Source organism: Ornithodoros turicata, chromosome 1 (assembly GCF_037126465.1).
Source record: "Ornithodoros turicata isolate Travis chromosome 1, ASM3712646v1, whole genome shotgun sequence".
Lineage (NCBI taxonomy): Eukaryota > Metazoa > Arthropoda > Arachnida > Ixodida > Argasidae > Ornithodoros > Ornithodoros turicata.
Window position 1 is genome coordinate 31,298,820 of NC_088201.1, and position 20,058 is coordinate 31,318,877.

At 44.8% G+C, this 20,058-nt stretch overlaps 1 protein-coding gene across 1 annotated transcript; it reads right to left on the reverse strand.

The window, feature by feature from the left end:
* Positions 1-863: 863 nt before the first annotated feature.
* On the reverse strand, positions 864-19,753 carry LOC135377870 (DNA topoisomerase 2-binding protein 1-A-like). The gene is made up of 6 exons (XM_064610589.1): positions 19,651-19,753; positions 19,391-19,512; positions 15,893-16,099; positions 10,107-10,383; positions 7,902-8,080; positions 864-4,975 (listed from the first exon to the last, which is right to left on the reverse strand). The coding sequence occupies exons 3-6, from the start codon at positions 16,082-16,084 to the stop codon at positions 1,052-1,054; spliced, it is 4,572 nt and encodes a 1,523-aa protein (XP_064466659.1). The 5' UTR covers positions 16,085-16,099; positions 19,391-19,512; positions 19,651-19,753; the 3' UTR covers positions 864-1,051.
* Between the last annotated feature and the right edge of the window lie 305 nt (positions 19,754-20,058).

Below are 20,058 nucleotides of genomic sequence, written 5' to 3' on the forward strand. Positions count from 1 at the left end.
AGCACAACAAGCATACAAAGCAACAAAAATACAAGCAACAAAAATACTAAAAGCTGGATAAGTTGACTTAATCCCCTAATTGCACCTACAGGTTCAATTCTAAATCCATGTAGGCAGGAGAGTTGCTCCGAAGTTTCTCCGAAGTAGCTCAGACTTTCCAAGTGATTGTAATGCTTTTGAAACACAAGTGAAAAGCAAAGCATGGTGCAGAGAAATCGTCAGGTTGAGCTGCGCGTTGGCCCAACCGACGAAGACGACAGCTGCCGGCTCTACTCTTTGCAATGACCCTCAGCCACGACAACATGGCCCCGCAATCAATCTTGATGTCAATCCCAATGCCAACGGTCAAATGTCGAGCACAGTTCGAGGCTGGAGAGAGAGCCTGGAAGGCGGTCAAGTTATACACTCCTGCACTGAGCAGTATCCTGTTCGCGGAACCCCGGTTCAGAAACACTGCAGCAGAGAAATGCAGTTCGATAGATACTACATGATTCAGTCTCTCTTTGATAAGGACAAGCGCCAAGATGTCTGGAACACAAATATGCAAATGAAAGGCTGCATGAGAGGCTCAGCTGCAACACCATGTTCCTGTACATTGGCAACAGAGTCCGGTGACCTTCATCAAGACCATCGCATCACACTGTTTCACAGACAAGACTTTGACTCAATTATCAGGTTACTCTCTCAACCTTTGCCATCATATTTAGGCCTGTCAGCAGGAACTTAGATCTTCTAACGCTGTACTTCTCACTGGAGCATATTTCTTTTTTTTACTTACACTCGTAGTGCACACATTCATTCCATTTTCTCAATTCCATAACATTGTCAACTAGTACAAATGAGGTAACTGATACAGTTCTGGAGACCTCTTGCAAAAAAAGCTTTATTTTCACAGTAAGAATGACAGATGTGCTCTCCTCATGCGCAGTGCTACTCTAGATAAGGGTAAAATGGAACTAAATGCTCAACTCCAAATATATGTACAAAACAATGTCTGGATCTCACTGGTCACATGCATAGTTTCTTTGATGCTCCTTGGTGATAGTGTGAGTTAGCAATTTCGTGATATTTTTGCACCAACGTACCTGTTTTCCATGTCTGAAGATCGCTTTCTTCGCAATGACATACCTTCATCAGAAGGACAATGTTTGGAATTTCCACTGTGCGATGCTTTCTTCTTGAGTGCTACCACTTCTGGAATGAGGTACTTCTCTGGAGGTGGAATTGGATCTTCAGTAAGGAAAGCCCCTAAATATTCTGCTCTGACACATTTTGCTCCAGCCTCCAACAGTGCATTTATATCTGCTTTCTCTGCAGCACCAATGTCAAACAATGCATGCGTGATCCCGTGGTTGTCACTTCCATCAACCACTTGAGCACCTCCCGCTCTCAGCACCCGTAAAAATATTGCTTCTTTCATCGTGTTCGTAGCATAAACAACTGCTTTCCAATCTACGAAAGCACAACGGCCTCCATCTTCTTGTATCTTGAGGCGCCATTTCCTGGGACAGTAGGCTGCCTTGTGAGTGTTTGATGAGGATTCGGAACTGGCTAAGAAGGCACCAGTCTGTGGCCCTCCCCACTCATAGTCCTCTTCAGCAACAAAATGGCCTGCTGCCAAAGACTGATCCAGAAATGTGTGATGGAGAACATACCTCCCAGCAGCTACAGATGCCAGAAACCTTTCATTCTTCAAGGCCCTAGCAGTGATTAGGTGGGTGACCTCACTCTCAAAAGCTTTAGATGTGACAACCTGCCCACACAATTCTGTGGCAATGGAAGCATATCGAGACTTATCCGCATCTGAAAGGCCTGAAAACATGAACACTTTTCTTGCAGGAATTACGGTCTCACTAGGTGGCTGAGGCTTGTTAAACACATCATCATCATCATCAGAATCAGACTCCGATTCAGCCAGTTTGGCGGCCAAACGGGCCATTTCTGTCCGTCGTGTTGGGTCATCCCAAGATACGCCAACAAAATCTGCTTCAGAGTCAGGCAGAGGAAGCTTTGGTAGTGTTCCTGAGCGACGGCGAGACTCACTTGACTTAGGTGGAGATTGGGGCTTGAAAAGAGAGCTGGTGTGGCGACGACTTTGTTGACGGCTCACTACTCTGGCTACAGCCATCAACTCTTGCACCTGGTCAGTGATAACCTGCTGGCTTTCTGTTAAAGGCACAACAGGCTCTTTGAATGGAATGAAGGGCTCCTTAAAAGTAGGCCTCTCTTTGTCAGGAGCCAATGAATGTGCTTTGTCGAGACTTTGTACAGCTGAAGTAGGGGACACAAGCACAGGAGAAGTTGCACAGTGAGGGCTACTCACTTCTAAGGCAGTTCCAGGCAATGAAGAATTTGTTGGATGTGCACATTCAAGAACTGTACCTTCTTCAGTACCTTGATGTGACGTGAGCTCCGTAGAGAGAGACTTGTGCTCGTCTTTATCAGGATGTCTCGTCTTCGTTTCCTTGACTCTGGTCACATGTGACGACAACGACATCCTTACATTGTAGGTAAATGGGTAATCTGCTTCATCCACTATTTTGCCTGCATCACGGCACGCATAAACCCACTGTGGGCATACCAATTTCTTGCCCTGATCTTTTGCTTGTTTCACGTCTCTCGGCAACGTTTTTTCCCCAGCTTTTGCTTCATAGACAAAATGGGTGCAGTTTTCATTGCAGGAATAATGCCCTCCTAATGATTCAATAAGAGATTTCATGTCCTTGTACTTTGGTAAAAGCTTCTTTGCAATGCACACTGTAACTCCAGAAAGAACATTTTCAGCTGGCAATGAAGATTTTCTCATCGGCGATGGAGTTTGTTCAGCTCCTTGAAGGAGATCATTATTACCAAAACGATCAACTGCTGCTTTGATGTTCACTGATGCCAACATGCTATCTGAAAGCGACGTGCGTGGCTCCGCATGACAGTTCAGTGGTGTACTAAGCATGTTCAGGGCACCATCGAGCTTAAACCTTGGAAGAAAGCCACCGCCAAGTATCCGGCTAGGAGTAAAGTCATCATCACTGCTCTCTGCTTGGGAGCTACGACTACTGTTACTACCCTGCTGAATGAGCTCACGGATACGTTGGCTTTTTAACATGCTTCCAGGGGTGGGTATGCCATCTAAAGAAACTCTTTTCCTTTGCACTGGAGTCTGTTGCATCTCGGCAGGGTTGATCTCTGAATCAGCTGAATTGCAGGTAGGAGACATCAGTGGTGTCGATGCTAAACTAGCAATGTCTCTTAGAGATGCTTTCATTGCTGCAGCATCATTCTCGTTTCCTGAGCTCGTTGCACCCATGGCTGCTGCATCAGACCTTGTAATGTTCACATCACTCGTTTTTCTACAGTTGCTTAAATTATTTTCCATGTTAGTGCCAGAAAGCACACTGCTTCTTTCTTCTGTCACAGAGGCAGCCTGCCCAACAGGGAATTCCTTCTCATCAGCCTTTTCCCCCATTGTTGCTGTGGCTATCAACCAGCCCTTGGTTACAATGAATAATCCCCATTTAGAAGCTGCTTCATACTTTTGTCCTTCAGCCTCTACTGCAATAAGATGTGTGTTCGGCAAAAGCTGGCGTAGACGGCTTGCTTTCCGCACCAAAAAATTCTGACATTTTGCACCCAATGACTCAGCTAGGTTAATGAGACACTCCTTCTCAGCACCTTCATATTTGCTAAATGTCAGGACACAATCACTAAGTGGCTTACAAGCAGCAGCAATACGAAAAGGCTTGAACAATGGATTGCTGTGATATGGTAACAAGGTCTCTTCATGAACAGACATCTGCAGCCAACAGTAAGTCACAATAGTCACACGTTCACATTTCCTGTCATCATCTTCCTTTTCAGTAACAAGAGGAACAACTTTGACAATCTCCTGCAATTGTGTCCGTTTTGAGGAGAGGATTTTACCTCCATTACCTTCGATCATTTCTGCTAAGATTGCATGGTCTTCATCCTTGAAGCCACTGATCTGAAACAACATGTTGCTGAACAGTGTTTCCACAGCATCATCCTGACCTTTTGAAACATCACTACCCATAGATATTTCCTCAACTGGGTTAGGGCACTCTTGTACAGAAATATGTTCAATTTCCTTCTTGTTACTGAACGTTACACCCTGTGGGCTTGCGGTGTTGTCTTTAGACCTTCGGTATAGCTCTACAATATCGCTAAGGTCTGCCTTCACTGTATCATCCATTTTCACAGGTTCTGTGCTCTGATGAGAAGCTCTTATGTGCTGTACTTTTGGACTTACTTCCTCCGCATTAATTGTCACCATGTACTCTGGTTTGAAATATGGCTCAACACCTAAAAGCTTTCCAGCAGTACAACTATCAATCAACCACTGAACACTTACAACATGAGGAGAGCCCCCGTTCTCTGTTATTAGTCGCTCAAGAGAATCGACTTTCTCCGACCCAACGACAACATGAGTGACACCATCTGAATAGCTGTTAAACCGCATTCCACCACAAAGATTGATCACTCGACGCAGACGTTCAAGGTGTGGATCAGAAAATCCAGCCAGGTACACAGAACAACCATCCAAAAATTGTCCACACTTTGATAAGTAATTCAGATCCAATGCCTCAAGTGGATCTTTGACCTGGAAGCTGACATCAGAAGCTACAGTCTCACTGAGGGTAGAAGGTAAGCTGCTAACAGGAATAACACTACAGTCAAAGACGGCCGGAGGATTGTTTTCAGACTTGCTGGGAGTTGAGCTCTCTGTAATGGGCAAGAGTGTGTAGAGCGATTCATCTAATGCATATCCTGCACTAGCACTTTCATAGACCCAACGAATGTGAACACAGTGCAGATTCCAGCTACGGCCATACTTGTACTTTTCTCCGCTTGGTGTAAGGAGAGCCACGTGTGTTGCTTGATTATGCTTCAGCTCTCCAGAGTAGGTACCACCATGGGCGTGGATGAGCTCCTTCAGCTTAGCTCGTTCCGAAAATGCTACCTGTAAGACAAATGCACATTAAACAAAGCGCTGTGCTTACAGGCAATGTTTCTAAGGAATCACACTGAAACTATCCACACTAATCTAGAACTACACAGGACAAACAATGCTGATTTAGCTTTGGTTACCATTTTGGTCATTTGAACAGCACAAAGAGAGTTACTTCCTTGATAAACTTAAAGCAAGGTCCCTGAAATCACATATCTACACAATGCTCTAAGCTGAACAAGATTTGGTGGCATTGGTGCCTGCATTGTCTTTTTCCTCATCCCCTTTGTTGAATGCAAATCTGTTGTTAGTTAGAAAAGATTGACAGGAAGATACAAAGTAGTAGTTAGCAATGACCACACTAATTCTAAGGCAGAATTTTAAAATCCTCTCTTTGTCCTCACAAAGTTACTTCTTGGTTTCAAGATAACCTCTGGTATTCCGAGCATATTAACACTTGAGCTAATTTTTGCATTGCCTTCATGACTAGTGTTGTTCCATTTCTAGCACCCTGCAGTTGCCAGGTCAATAGAATAACACACGTTTGAAAAATTTGCTAGTGCACCACCTGCAAACGTGAGTGACAATGTTATTTCTGAAAGCATACCATAGAATGGTGCAATTGAGATTGAGGCCACCAACAGGATAACAGGCATTAAGATTTAAGGAAGGTGTTACTTTCAGCTTATATTTCCTTTATTTGGGAGACAGTTTTGCAAGTGAAATGATGCTACTCCCAAAATGTAATTTGGAGCAATTTTCGAAGCATCAAAATATGCTTCTGGAGCATTTTGGAGCACTTTGGAGCATTCAAATCAGTCGCTGACCGACTTTTCGGACCATGAAGGAGCTACAAAATCAGTCCGAATTCTAAGACAAAGGAAACTTTATTTGAGCACTCATGCTGGCTTGAACTACTGTAAATGTCGACACAAGTTTGCTTCGCCGTGCCAACATCGGATAACGCATCGTGGTGAATTTCTGCTAGTGTAGCCGTGTCGTGATACACTTCCAGGAGTGTAGTAACAGCGCTAAGGCTTGCCACAGTTGACGGGGGCATAACGGCAACCTCTTCGTCACTGCCACTGTTGTTTGAACCTTCCAGTGCTAGATTGAGAACCTGGCCAACGAAGTTGTCATCAGATAGTTCTGGGCAGAATCTGCGTAAATATTGAATGTTGACCTCCACGCCTGCGCTACAAAGCTCCGCCTTTGCGCACACTGCGCTTCTACGTATGTGTCGGGTCGGCGCACTTCCCTTCATGGCATCGTTAAAGATATCGAGTCCCGAAATGCAGTGTAGTGCATCTGTTTTGGTCCTTGGAATATGAAAGGTAAAAAAAAAAAAATAGGCATGCTCGGAGGGAAATGAGTACGAAAAAACAGGCAGTCCATCCGAAACATGGTCCAAAATGTTGGAAGCGGAAATACATTGGCTATGTGAGGCGTTTGACAGTGCCAAGTATTTTGTCCGAAAAATTGGAAAGTCCGAACTTTTTGGATCCCGAAATATCAGTCAGCGACTGTATCAATTTTAGGAGTACTTTGGCAGCAGTACTAAAAGCCTTGGCTTGGGTTTGCATAACCTGAAATGTCGTCATTTCCCCTTTCCAGCAGGCATGCGCGCTAATTGGGCCCGCTTAATAACCGCTGTGCGGCAATTGCTGTTTGTATAAAATCACGTGGGATTATGCATAGAGACCATTTTCTGCAGCACAGAAACACACATGTAGAGCTCTAATTACAAAGTGAGAGGACTTCGTGGGACGGCGTAATAAACAACAGCGACATAAAACAAAGTGAATGCTACTTCACAGCCTGATCTGTATGAACATATCACATATAGATGCTGTACACGTTTATATATCCGTACGTGTGATGCATGTGTGTCTGGTCCAGTTAGAGTGTACAACTATTCACTTCATACCCAATTCGGTTTTATAACTGCTTGCTTCATATTTGCTTTGGCTATGAATCCATCTGCTTTATATTCGCTTCAGTTGTACAACTATATTTGCTTCGTATTCAATTCGGTTTCAAAATAATCATTCACACATGCCTAACTGAACCTCTGTATGCAATAAAGGGATAGGTCGACTTATCCCCGTTTTAGTATTTTTGTTGCAATGACATCTACATACTAGTATGTACCTGCCAAAGAAACTTTAGGACCGTTGCAATTTATTGTCCTGCTACAGGAGGATACGAAACGGGAAATGCATGTGTGTCAATGGGATGGACAGTTAGATCAGGCACCTTTTCTACACACGCATACAAGTTGTGCAGGTTAAATTGCTACGATACGGAAATGAATTTCGACCCCCACTCAACAAACATGTTCTTCCTACCGCATGTGACCGTGTCAGCAGTGATACTGAGCGCTGTAATCACAAAAAATGTGTGCACTAAGCTAATAATTTATATTATGCTAGTCATCTAGGGCATTATTTTCAAGATTGCGCTCGTTTAGCAGCACGATAAGCCAGATCCAGGTTGCTCCACTACGCAGAGGTGACATCATCCTACATGGCATCACTATTGTTCAACCATGAAGGCCCGACTCGTGAAAACTTCTTTTTTCTGCACGATAACATTGTGGATGCGGTGTTACATTGAAAAAGGGGATATGTCATGCTCCTGGAGTTTGTTCAATTCCTGCTAAGTCACACACCCGAAAACGATGCTAACAGGACATACATGTAGAGTAGACACATACTTATATGTTCCACATTTTTCATTTGCATTTTTCGAGGAAACCCAGCTGCAGTTACTTTACCAAATATTCACTTGAAGTTTTCTCGGTTTGGGATTTTTCGACTTATCCCCTTATTGCATACAGAGGTTCAATTAAAAGCAAACTATTGTAGAATACTACAATATAGGCTTTAGGCTGTTTGCACAAAGCAATATGCAAATGTGGTTGAAACCTATTTCATACTTGTGAAACGGATATGGTGAGCCCCTTAAAGGTAGGCAGGTGCATATTATCGTAGGCTGGACTTGAAGCATGAGCAAGCTTGAACTGTTCCACTTCCCAGAACTTGGTCACCCATTCTGGTGTCATCACAGGTATCTTGAAATTAGCAGCTACGTGATACTTCTTGGAACCTACGTCTCCTGAAACAGAGCAAATGATCAAATGAATATAGAACGAAGAAACAAATGGCCTGTAACAATTCAGATTGCTCACACTGGTAAATCACTCGGCATATTGTAGAAGTCATTATTTTCGCCCTTTTGGGTAGAACTGACCAGAAAAGAGATTCGCAGGAACCTACATTAACAAGAAATATAAGGGTCATCGTTTAGTTTTTTGCTCCTATCAGTTTAGAGGCCAATTTCTGGTCAAGTTACATTGCAAGGAAGGTGCATCACAGTGTTTCCCATTGTTTGGGTGAGTCAGGGCAAGAATACATTCAAGGCTAGGGTACTCCCCGGTTTGGTCGCACACCAGACTAGCAAACGGAAGCAGTTTTCTAGAACGTGTGCCGCTTTCTCGGGTCACCCCTGGGGATAGCTTACAACAGTGACCAGTTTCGTACAAATACCCCACTGACCTTTACACCTTGTGCGAGGCTAGGGACTGCGCAGTATGTTTGACTGGGTATTGTGCAATACTCATCTTCAGTAGTTAACGTCGAAAGTGGGATAAGCAATTTGCAGGTTATTTAAATTCACAATTTTTTATCCACACAAAAAACATGATTTCTACAGTATGTAGGTGATGTAAAATATTGTCACTTTAACATGCACATAATTCAATAAGGATTGTCTGTCATAACTCAACTATGATCATGGTTGATGCTGTGGTGGTCGGACTGTGGAGTCATCTTGCCCACCTGAGGGTTCTTTAATGAGCACTAAAGTACTAAGATGTCACCAAGCTGCTGGCATCCTTGGCAGGGTTTGAACCCAGAAACCTCATACCAGTAATTTTTTACAAATGTCCTTACCATTACTTTCCCAGTCTGCTAAATGTGGTACAGATGGTTTCACAAAATCAAAGTGACTCCCCAAGTGCAATTTATTGTAGCAGTCCATTTTTAGCACACATACTGCATACCTGACAACATTTTTAACCAATGAATAACAATTCCACACTCAATCCAACACAGTGTCGTTATTCTGTGTGAGTTTTTGGCTCCTGAATGCAATCTTGAATGCTGCCATTAAGTTCGCCAAGTAGGGGCGAAGTGCACCATCCGTGTGACTTTGTGTGCGTGTCTGATCTTCGTGGTCCCCGTCTCTGGTTTCTATTGTGATAAAGTTCTCATGATTCCCGGAGTTCTGAGAAGTCTGCAAACTTCCAGTACTCCGACCAAGATGAGCTCCAAGCACCACAAATTAAGGTCTCACGGTACTGCACAAACATGCCTCTACCTGAATTCGCGAATTTTTAAGACTGAGAAATTATACAAACAGTATCAATTTCTAAAATTATTTTGTACTGTGTCCCTTATATAAAGCGTATGTTCTCGCACAAAAGTCTCATGCGATAAGACAGTTTCAAGTGTCCATAGGCACTCCAATGAGTACAACCTCTTATGTATTAACATTATGAGAGGAGCACATAGGACAGTGCTATGTTTTGTTTCAATTGTTTCCTCTTTTCCATCATGACAGCTTTGCTTTACAAATCTTTGAGTGTTTTTGTTTAACCAGTGTTAGCACGGCGAAGCAACTGTGGAGCATAAGCACATCGACAGATGGAGAGAGGACAGCAGGAAGAAGATGGGGGGGGGGGGGGGGGGGGGGCTAGTATGAATCCTGGGTAGACTTCAGGGGAAACTGTGCTAACGACCGCCTAGAAAGTGTGCCAGAAAACGGAGGGAAAACCTCTGATAGCACAGCCGGTGGCAGGATTCGAACCCATCACCTCCCACTTCAGCACGACTTGGCGTAACCACAAATGAGCTGATGCTTTTATCCGCTCAGCCATGTCGCGCATGTGTTCTTTTGTAATATCAATAATGCTTCTTCCAAATAAGACATGCATTTTAATTTAATGTCAATGTAAGCACAATCTGAAATGATTTTTCCATAGAGCATAAATTGTAGCAACAGTAGAAACGGTTTCTAATCAAAGGTAAACCATGGAAATTACAAACAAGAGAGAAAAAATCCACAATAGGAAGTGGCGTACCAGCAATGACATGGGTTACGCTCTTTGTGAATTCCCGCACTACTTGACCACCCATGAGACACACATGTTGGGCTACTTCTTCACGAAGGTCCTTCCCTAGCCCTGTACAGGTGACCACAATGTGACGAAAGGAGAGACTGTACAATGAGTTTGGGCGTCGTGGAAGAGGTTCTTGCTCCTGGATACACATCAGGACACAGAGGGGTCCCACTACGCGGCAGCTGAGACTGACCAAGTGATCAAAGGCAGGGCCCTCAAAGGGGTCACACACAAACACCTGCATGTAACAGATAGAAATGAAACATGCATCAAGATTGAAGAGGTTTCATAGCAATAAGCACAACACCGAAAATGACGCTCTCCTGATTGGAGGCTGTCCTATGAATGCAATTTTATTCTCCTTCTTAACAAAGAATACGTTCTTGCGCTTGGAATGCAAATTTTTAGTCTGTCATTACTTTACAGTTATGCACACACAGGAAGCTCTTGATGGCATGCTGCTCAGGGGGTAGGATTGTGCATCCCCGAGCAACTCCATCGGTAACTGTTGTAGACGAGGAGAGAGAGAAGGAAAAACAGAGGAAGAGGAAGTGGAATAAAGCTTCTTTTTAGGACGTTCTCATCGGGAACGGATGGTTAACACTTGTCGGAGTTCCTTCATTAGTATAGGAACGCTACATTTTTGGCGCAGTCGACAGGATCCAGAACATCACGATGTGGGTCCAACTCTTTATCAAACCAGCTATTGAAGAGCGCTTAATCTTTGAGCGATATGAGGAGGAAGGTGAAGATGCAGTTCTATTGCCAGAATCAGCAAGTACGCCCAAGACCGTAGCCTACGTACTGGAAAAGGCCAAAATCAGCCAAGAGGACCTATTGAAGCGAGGTAGCATTAAGATGAATTTCAAAAGAGCAGAGTTCCAGGCTCGCTTTTTGCCGAGGGCACACACGGATTCTTTCCAGGACGCAGGTGACTCAGGGGCATCAAAAGGGATTCAAGAGATGATGGCCCAGCTGGTACTACTGCAGAGTCAGCAGACACGGCAGCAGCAAGAATTTCTTCAGGTGATGACCCAATCCATATCCCCACGACCGCAGTTCGAACTGGTAAAACCTGATTTGTTTGACGGAACTTCCTCCAGTCCCCAAGCGTGGATCAATTTCTACGAGTACGTCTGTGAAAAGAACCGGTGGTCCGAAGAGGAGGACAAGATCAAGAACCTCCGACTTTTCCTCACAAAGATGGCGAAGTCATGGTACGAACTCCGGATCATGGACCATGCCACAGATACATGGAAGTCATGGCGGGAGAGCTTTTTGGTATCTTTTCAAGAAAACGCTGTCGGCAGGTGGGACCGGGCTATTTCCTTGAAGTATCAATCCGGAAGCCCCTTAGAGTATTTCTTTGAGAAGAGGAAGTTGTTACAGATGGCAGATCCCAATCTACCTGACTCTTCCATTGTGCCGTTGGTGATACACGGAATGTCTCGAGATTTGCAAAGGCAGCTGCAGGTGAAGAGCCCGGCAACGGTGGAAGACCTTCTCCTCTGTTGCAAGGAACTGTGCGTCGACCACCGATCAGCGCTGCACGCACCATCGGGTCCATCGAACCAAGCCTCGTTTCAAGGCTATCGTCCCGGAGACCAACCATCCTGGAGACAACGGAGACAAGACCAGACAGGTACTCAAAATCAGGGATTTAGACATGTAAACCAAGCCGAGGAGGTGAGGGCCGAAGAGACTCTCACAGCTTCCGGTACTGTCACGCCAAAAAACTAATAAACAAGGGCTTGCAGTCTAGCCCGACGATCAATAACGAGACTGTGTACCTTATTAATCAAAATCTGGTGTATGTGACGATGGAAGTAAATGGCAGGCCTATGCAAGCTCTCGTGGATAGCGGTGCGACCATCAATATCGTCAACAGGAAGATGACGAAGGCGGAGGAGGTTTCCACGGGGAGAACAATCTTCGTACAGAGCTATGATGGGTCTCGCCGCAAACTACATGACTGGGCAACCGTGCAATTATCGTACCAGAACCACACCTTAACCACTGAGGCGTTGGTCATGGACGAGGTCGTATACAGCTTCCTGTTGTCACGGCCCACCATGAAGGCGTTGCAAATGAATCTATTTTGGGATGACACTGTGGACGTGGAGGACAGTGCCTGTGGCGCGGAACTGCAAGTCGCACTCCGTAGACGCCCAACCAAGGCTGATGATATCATCGTCATGTACCCTGAACTGAAGTGCGTGGCGCAGTGTCCACCAGCTATAAAGGGCTACGCCGTGCCGTTTAAGTTGACAGACACCACACCTGTCCGCAAAAGGCCATACCCCCTTTCGAGAGACAAAAAGGCCTGGCTTCAAAAGGAATTGCAGGGGATGCTCGATAGCGGCGTCATACGACCCTCGACATCAACATTCGCATCACCGATAACTATCGCACCCAAGGAAGATGGCACGTTTAGGCTATGCACGGACTATCGCTTGGTAAATCAACAAACCGACCTCTTCCCATACCCAATGCCTCGGATCGAGGATATAATCAATGAAACGGGGGGTTGTCGGGTATTCTCGTGCATAGACCTCACCAAAGGATATTGGCAAGTTCCGTTGGAGGAAGCGTACAAACAGTATACGGCATTCACAACTCCGTTTGACGTGTACGAATATAATCGCCTTCCCTTTGGATGGAAGAATTCTGGGGCCTGGTTCCAGAAAATCATGGACAACATCCTTAAGGCATTCAAGGGAAGGTTTTGTGATGTATACATTGACAACATTATTGTGTATTCTCGTACGCCAGAGGACCACAGTGACCACTTGGCACAAGTGCTTGCAGCTTTAAGCAAGGCTGGCGTGAGGGTCAACTTCAAGAAGAGTAAGTTTTTCCAGCAGAAGGTGACCTTCCTGGGCAGAGTCCTAGACGGCAACACGAAAACCACCAAACAAGAGTCGGTAGCCCGCATATCTCGGCTAAAGAAGCCATACGACGTGCATTCTCTTCGTGTGTTCTTGGGGCTCGCGGGACACTTCCGAGCATTTATAAAAGACTACGCTGCAAAAACCAAGTGTCTCACACAGCTGACCAAGAAGGACATCCCATTCAAGTGGACAGAAGAATGCGAGGCCGCTTATCAATTTCTCGTACTGAAAATATCGTCTGATCCGGTACTTACCCTACCGGACTTTACACTACCGTTTGAGTTGAAGACCGATGCGTCACACTATGGGACAGGGGCAGTACTCTACCAAAGGCGAAAAGAAGCCCCCGGGGGTCGACAACTCAGCGTAGTCGGTTACCATTCACACACATTCTCACAACCGGAGCTCAACTACAGTACTTTGGAGAAAGAAGCCCTGGCAGTTCTCCTTGCAGTGGAATATTTCCGCCCATATTTGGAAGGACGGAGATTCGAACTATTCACGGACAACCAGGCCCTATCTTACCTCCTCAGGTTGTCGGAACCCAAAGGAAGGATTGCGCGGTGGATATACAGAATGCAGCATTTCGACTACAAGGTTTCCCACCGCAGCGCTTCGCAACTCACCGATGCGGATGCACTGTCACGGTTGGCCATTCAGCCCAACGAACTGTACAGAGACCACAACGAACAAGCAATCAACGCTCTCAGGCGCTGGGAGGGCTCCGAACGTCTCACGTTCATAGAAGAGAAACGCAGGTTCCATGTACCGGAAACGCTCGTACACAAGGTCCTAGAAATGTACCACGACAGTCCAGCCTCTGGTGGACACGACGGTTTCTGGCGTACGTACTACAAGATTAAGAAACGATTCGAGTGGGGCAACATGAAGGGTACTATACGGAACTACGTTGCATCGTGTCACATATGCCAAGTCTCCAAAGCTAAATATCGAAAAAAATACGACATAATGGTGCTCCCCGAACACTCAGATATACCGTTCAACGTGGTACATGTTGATTTTGCGGAAATGAAAAAGAAGGGGGAAGGGGTTGCTCGCACACAGGCGTTCCTGATAGCCATTGACCAATGCACCAGAACGATCGCCGCGCGGCCTGGACGAGAAGACGCCCAGTCGGTCATCAGCCTTTTCGAAAGGGAGATGTTCAAGGACACGAAAGTGATCATATCTGATAACGGACCGGCTTTTAGAAGTAGGAAGTTGAAGAGCTGGGCACAGCAAAGGGGGATCACGCTGCGAACAACCACCCCGTATCATCCAGCAGGAAATGGGATGGCGGAAAGGGCGATTAGGGATGTAAAGAACTACATCACCGCGTACCCAGAGTACCCTGGGGGATGGAAGTGTGCCTTGGACGGAGCGGTACGACATCATAACCGATCACATACTAGGGCTCTAGGTTGCAGTCCCCACTTCGCGGTTTATGGCACAGCCCCGATCCTGCATGCAGACCAAGCTGTACATAGGGGACTTCGTGTTGGTGCGGTCCGGGATGCCTGGCAGCCGAACTTCATATGGTGGCCCATACCAAGTGACCAGGCTAAATAATCATATGGGAGTTTTGAAGGCCGTTAGCTATACTGGGCCCCATGGTACAGAAGAGAGAGCGTCCATAAGAAATATCGTTCGTTACCATCCACGGAGGGATGGATATGAAAGCCGGGAGTAATGTAGACGAGGAGAGAGAGAAGGAAAAACAGAGGAAGAGGAAGTGGAATAAAGCTTCTTTTTAGGACGTTCTCATCGGGAACGGATGGTTAACACTTGTCGGAGTTCCTTCATTAGTATAGGAACGCTACAACTGTGCCAACATTTTCCTTAAAGCCCCTAAGGAAAACCAGAGAAAACACACGGACAGCATGACTGGTGACTTAATTTACATTCCAACACCCAAAAATTACCCCAATCCACACCAAGAATGTATTCTACATTCATTGGGATTTGTCAGTAGGACCAAACTATTTCCAGATTTGCATCTTGGGTCAGCACCAAGGGAGCGGGCGTACCAAGTTAGCGATTTTTATGCAATGACACAAATTTTTCCCTTTCTTTCATTTTCAACTTCATTTTTTAATGGTGAAAATCATTCCAATGATTATTCATTCATCTTCCTCCCCTTCCTCAGAATTGAAAAATATTTTTGTTGCCTACTGATGCAGGTTTCAGTTGATCTACCACTTTGCCATGATGACTTGTGAGAGTACTTTGTTTATAAGTTATGAACAAAAAAGTGCTCTTGGTTATGAATCATAGCTAAGCAGTACATCTGTGACATAGTGCCATAAGCCTCCTGCATTCACAACGACCGGGTCACCAAAACAGTCAGCAGAGTCCTTCATGTTTGCATCTACATCTAGGAAACTTCCAGCATCTTCACCTTCTTAAGAGAACTGCATGACAGGCTAGTTGGTTACTGTCGAACATTTTATGGTACAGCTAATACTCAGACGTAACACATTCACATGACAACTGCCTTCTTAGTACTTTGAGAAGTTTAGAGGCCCTGGAAAAGAATGGGAGAGAGGAAGCCATAGAGTGACCACGCGACTGCATAAGTATAGAGCTATATATAGCTGAGTTAGTCTCCTCTCATTTCCAGTCATGATCCAGGCCAAGAAATTGCTGCACAAAGCTGAATACCAGCTGCCTATGTACCATTTTGCAGCAAACATTTTTTGAGTTGAGCACAATTCTTCACACATTTCTGTGCAGCTGTTCTGCTTAATGTGCTGTTACATGCTTTATAATACACCTTATGTGAGCACTACTACATGGTCTCTCTAAGAATACAGTATGAGAAAGTAAATAAAATGTTTCGATTGACTACTTGCGTACCTCGGCAGAATTTCGAGCCTTCACTTTTTGGCACTCCCTCGTAGTGATCCAAGAAGGCTCCATTTGCTCCTGGCACATGCTCTGAAATGCTTGCTGCATGTGTGAGGTTGTGTCAGTGGGCTTCTTGCCAGCTGGTAGCACAAAGAATATTGAGCCTTCGGGAGCTGTGGCCATTGAATTATTTGACGACATTGTAATTCCCCGTTTCTGTAACAAAGTTTTTCAGCCATGTTAATAAACGACAAAAAGTACACGCAGAAGCACAAGAAAAAAAAAAAAGAAAATCTAAGAGGATAGAAAGGAAGACCTCTATTGGTTGGATGTAAATGGCAGCACACGAAACAAAGAGCCTTCCATGAGGTGTCAAACTAATATCGTGTAACACGCCCCTTGCACATGAAAGGAATATTCGAAACAGTTCTGGCTCTGGCTAAGAAACAAAAATGCACTGACAGAGTGCAGCGACACTCTGAAAGCAGCACAATTTGTCCTAGCTAGCAGACCTAGAAGCAATAAAAAACTCCAGTGTAGAGTACAACAAAGAGACGACACTACACAGACACTGGACGAAATCGTGATGAAACAAGCCTGAGCATGGGTTGCACGAATTAGACGAACATACACAACGACGCTCAACACAGCTACGTTGTGTATATTTGTCAAATTCATGTGGCCCATGCTCAGGCTTGTTAAATCGTGCATTAGTTTGGCTCTCCAGTTCTCCCAATACATGATTCTAGTGCATTTTTACATCGTTTTCTTCATTGGCAGTTAGTAACCGTTCTGGTTTGGTTTGGCGTAATGAAAATGTAGTAACCAACCATTCTATGTCACAATCTATGATTGGCTTTTCAGCATTACATGACTCAGTAAAAGTAAGAGATGGAAAGGCACACATGTTTCTGAGTTATGCATTCTACCATTTTTAAATGGTCAAATGGGTTATATTTCTGCAGATTACAAAACAACATAAAAAATGATGGTGTGCATTGCTTTTTCCATAAATTTGCATGAAAACTAAATTGGCAATGTACTTGATGAGGACTTTAAAGTACTTTGCCTAGTACTTTATACTTCACTTGAAGTACATTGCTCATGTGGTACTTTGTACTGTACCTAAAGTGCTACTTATGCCAGGTACTTGGTACTTTATTTAAAGTAGCACAGAAGTCATTTTTAACGCCCAGTTTTCTTCCTATCAAACTGTTAAGTAGGCCAGTAAGATGCACCATGCGAAGTAATTTACACCACAGAGTCATAATTATCGCAGAAATTGAATTTAAAATACGCCGCAAAAAGCGACCGTGCACAACGGTGGTGAAGAGCAGTACCAGCCTGTGACCTGCCTGGAACCTCGCGCTGACGCTATAAGGAGAATGCTCGCTCCTTGCTCGGTAATGCTTCGGCCGCTCCTTCTATCCCCAATTCTCCGGGAAAACTGGCAAAACAGGTTTACGGCGGCAAAGGGACAAGGCGCTGACCCCCACTGACCGGCAAACCAGAACGAGTCTCCTTATGCCGTCATCGGTGACGTGCCATCATACCTCCTCATCCTCGTTATAGCTGGAGTGGCGAGTTAAGGGTGAAGGCGCGGAGCTATGTTTGTGTGAGTTTTTTTCTGGGAAACAAATTACACACATCAAAACCTTTCGCGCTATTCGGTATAATGACACACACACTTTCATCAGATGTCTTAATCTGAATTTTTTTTGGATGGCCCTCTGTACTCCTTTAAGTACAGTTTTGAGATATTCTGCATCACTGGGCCGACATCAGTGACCACGAAAAAAACTCGAGTTGCTCTGAATGGGTCGCAGATTGAAAACTCCAGAAAGTTGCAGTGTTCTAGCCAATCAATGAGAGGAACATGAGACTCCTGATGGTATGATGTGATTTCGTTTGTGCCGTACTACCTTGCATGAGTTCAAATCTTGCACGCATAGCTGAGAAATTCTTTTTCTAGCTAACGCCACACAAACATATCAATAGGCATATTTTTAAGATAATGATGACCTTTTGGCAAAATAAACTGACTCAGGTTTGGATAATGGCAGTTGTAGAAAAGGCACCACCAGCTGGATTCGAACCCACACCCTCCGATTCCCATAACGTTGTTTGTGGGTGGAGCTACTGAGTTGATACGTGTGAACGTGGATATTTCACCGTCTCGAAGTTGGTCGAAAGACATTGGTTCGAGTTGGTGCAGAAAGTTGGCCCATGTGAACGTGGCGTAACAACTGCACTGATAGCATGTCAGGAGGTACACCTGAGCTTTAGATTATCACAACCTTCCCTGTAACAGCTGTCAACCACTTTGAATGTTATACTCTAACTTTGATGAGCAAGGAAAGATAAACTTTGGGACTACCATTACCCTTGAGACTTGTGTTTGTGTACGTCCCTTTTTATTTATTTTCCCCTAGTTTCGGGGTTTCGTTATGGATACCTTTTCTTCTGCACTTTACCACCAAGTGACAGCTTAGCATCTCTCCCACAGTGTCATACACAGAATTCAAATGTGCATTACGCCTGTGCTACCATGGCATCTCACATTGCCAATGTGGTTGACAAATGCCTGCAAAGCACAATGGAGTGTCAGTGCTGTAAAGTGACACTTGTTGATGTGATGTAACCGGTAGGGAACCACACAATGAATCAAAGAAGTGCGGTTCTGGTGTCGACACCACACTAGTGTCTCTATGAACCACTTGAACTGCAACCGATTTTTGGTCACTGCAGGATAAAGTACCTGTGCTGTCCTAATTTGTGTTGCTATGTGTCCCTGCAGTTGAACCAGATGCCCGTTCAGCCTCATGTGTCCATGTCTAAACAAATGGGTGTCATAGAGAGCACATATAGAGTGCATTGGTTATCTCCAAACGCGGTAAGGAATGCAAGAGCAGACAGAGACACAGATGCTCGTCCTGTGTTTACCTTTTGCCTGTGTATATTTTTCCACTACTTACCAAGTCCAAATGGGAATCAGGGGTGCAGGGCATGCACAAGATGCATGTTTTTTGTATAAGGCACTGCAGTTCAGAGAGTTCAAGCATGCTAACTAGCAAACAGATATCTCCTCTCCTCATAGGTCTCCTTCTCTTCTTGTTCAAATGGGAGATCATTTGTGCAAGTCCTTTGGTACCCTTCTTTAGATGAAAACAGGTGGTATTACGTATTTCCAGGAACTGTTAAACACTGTTCGATGGAGTAAAAGCCCATTCCAGGTGATACACTGAATACTCGTCTTAACACATTCGGGGTATTTTATCAACCAGCTCCAAAAGCAGAGTATAAATGCAAGTGAAATCTTATAACATCATTACGATAACAAGTATGCCATGCAAGATACCAACTTTCCCCGCGTTACCAGTGATATAAACAACTTTGCTCAAACGACGCAGAGCGCAAGCAATGCAAGAACAATGACAATCCCATATTTTTAACACACTGCCAATCGTCCAGAGTAGATAGACACAAAAATATAGTTTCTATACTCACAGCACGCTGAAACGAAGTGCCAGTACACAATTCAGACAACTAGGGTGTCGATTCACGTTCACATAACTCGAAGCAAGATGCGCGCTTCCCGCCAGTGCGATAGGCCACTTCGATGCCGTAATCTGGAATTTACCAAAATGGTTGCAAACAGCGCTATATTACGCAACTCAACAGAACAGGAGAACAAGAAATTAAGCAATTTTGGACTTAACAACAGCGATTACGACTACAACGAAAAACACAGTATTTCCAAAACTAACACAAGCTTATGACGGATTCATTGGATTCATCCCATCTCACGACCTCGCTCACGACCAACGGCCAACGACTTGCGCTGGCTCTGGCTAATCGCTACTGATCGCCACCATAGGCTGGCTAAACAGCTACACGCTACACGCTACACATCAGTGCTACACACTGATCTCGACTGTAAAAGGCTGGATCGCGGATAGGGAGCGCGAGCGTGAAGAAACCGGCCGCCATCTTACTGTACCCACAACAGTCGCCGCAGCGATCATGGCAACTTCTTGCAATTACGGTCGTACCAACCGTACTGGCAAGGTTACAGGGCCTAAATTTATACAGGTGAGTCACTCTCTATCGAGGAATAAATAGGCGTCCATTCTGTATATTTAGTTGACCATTATGAAGTGTTTTTTTGCCCAAAA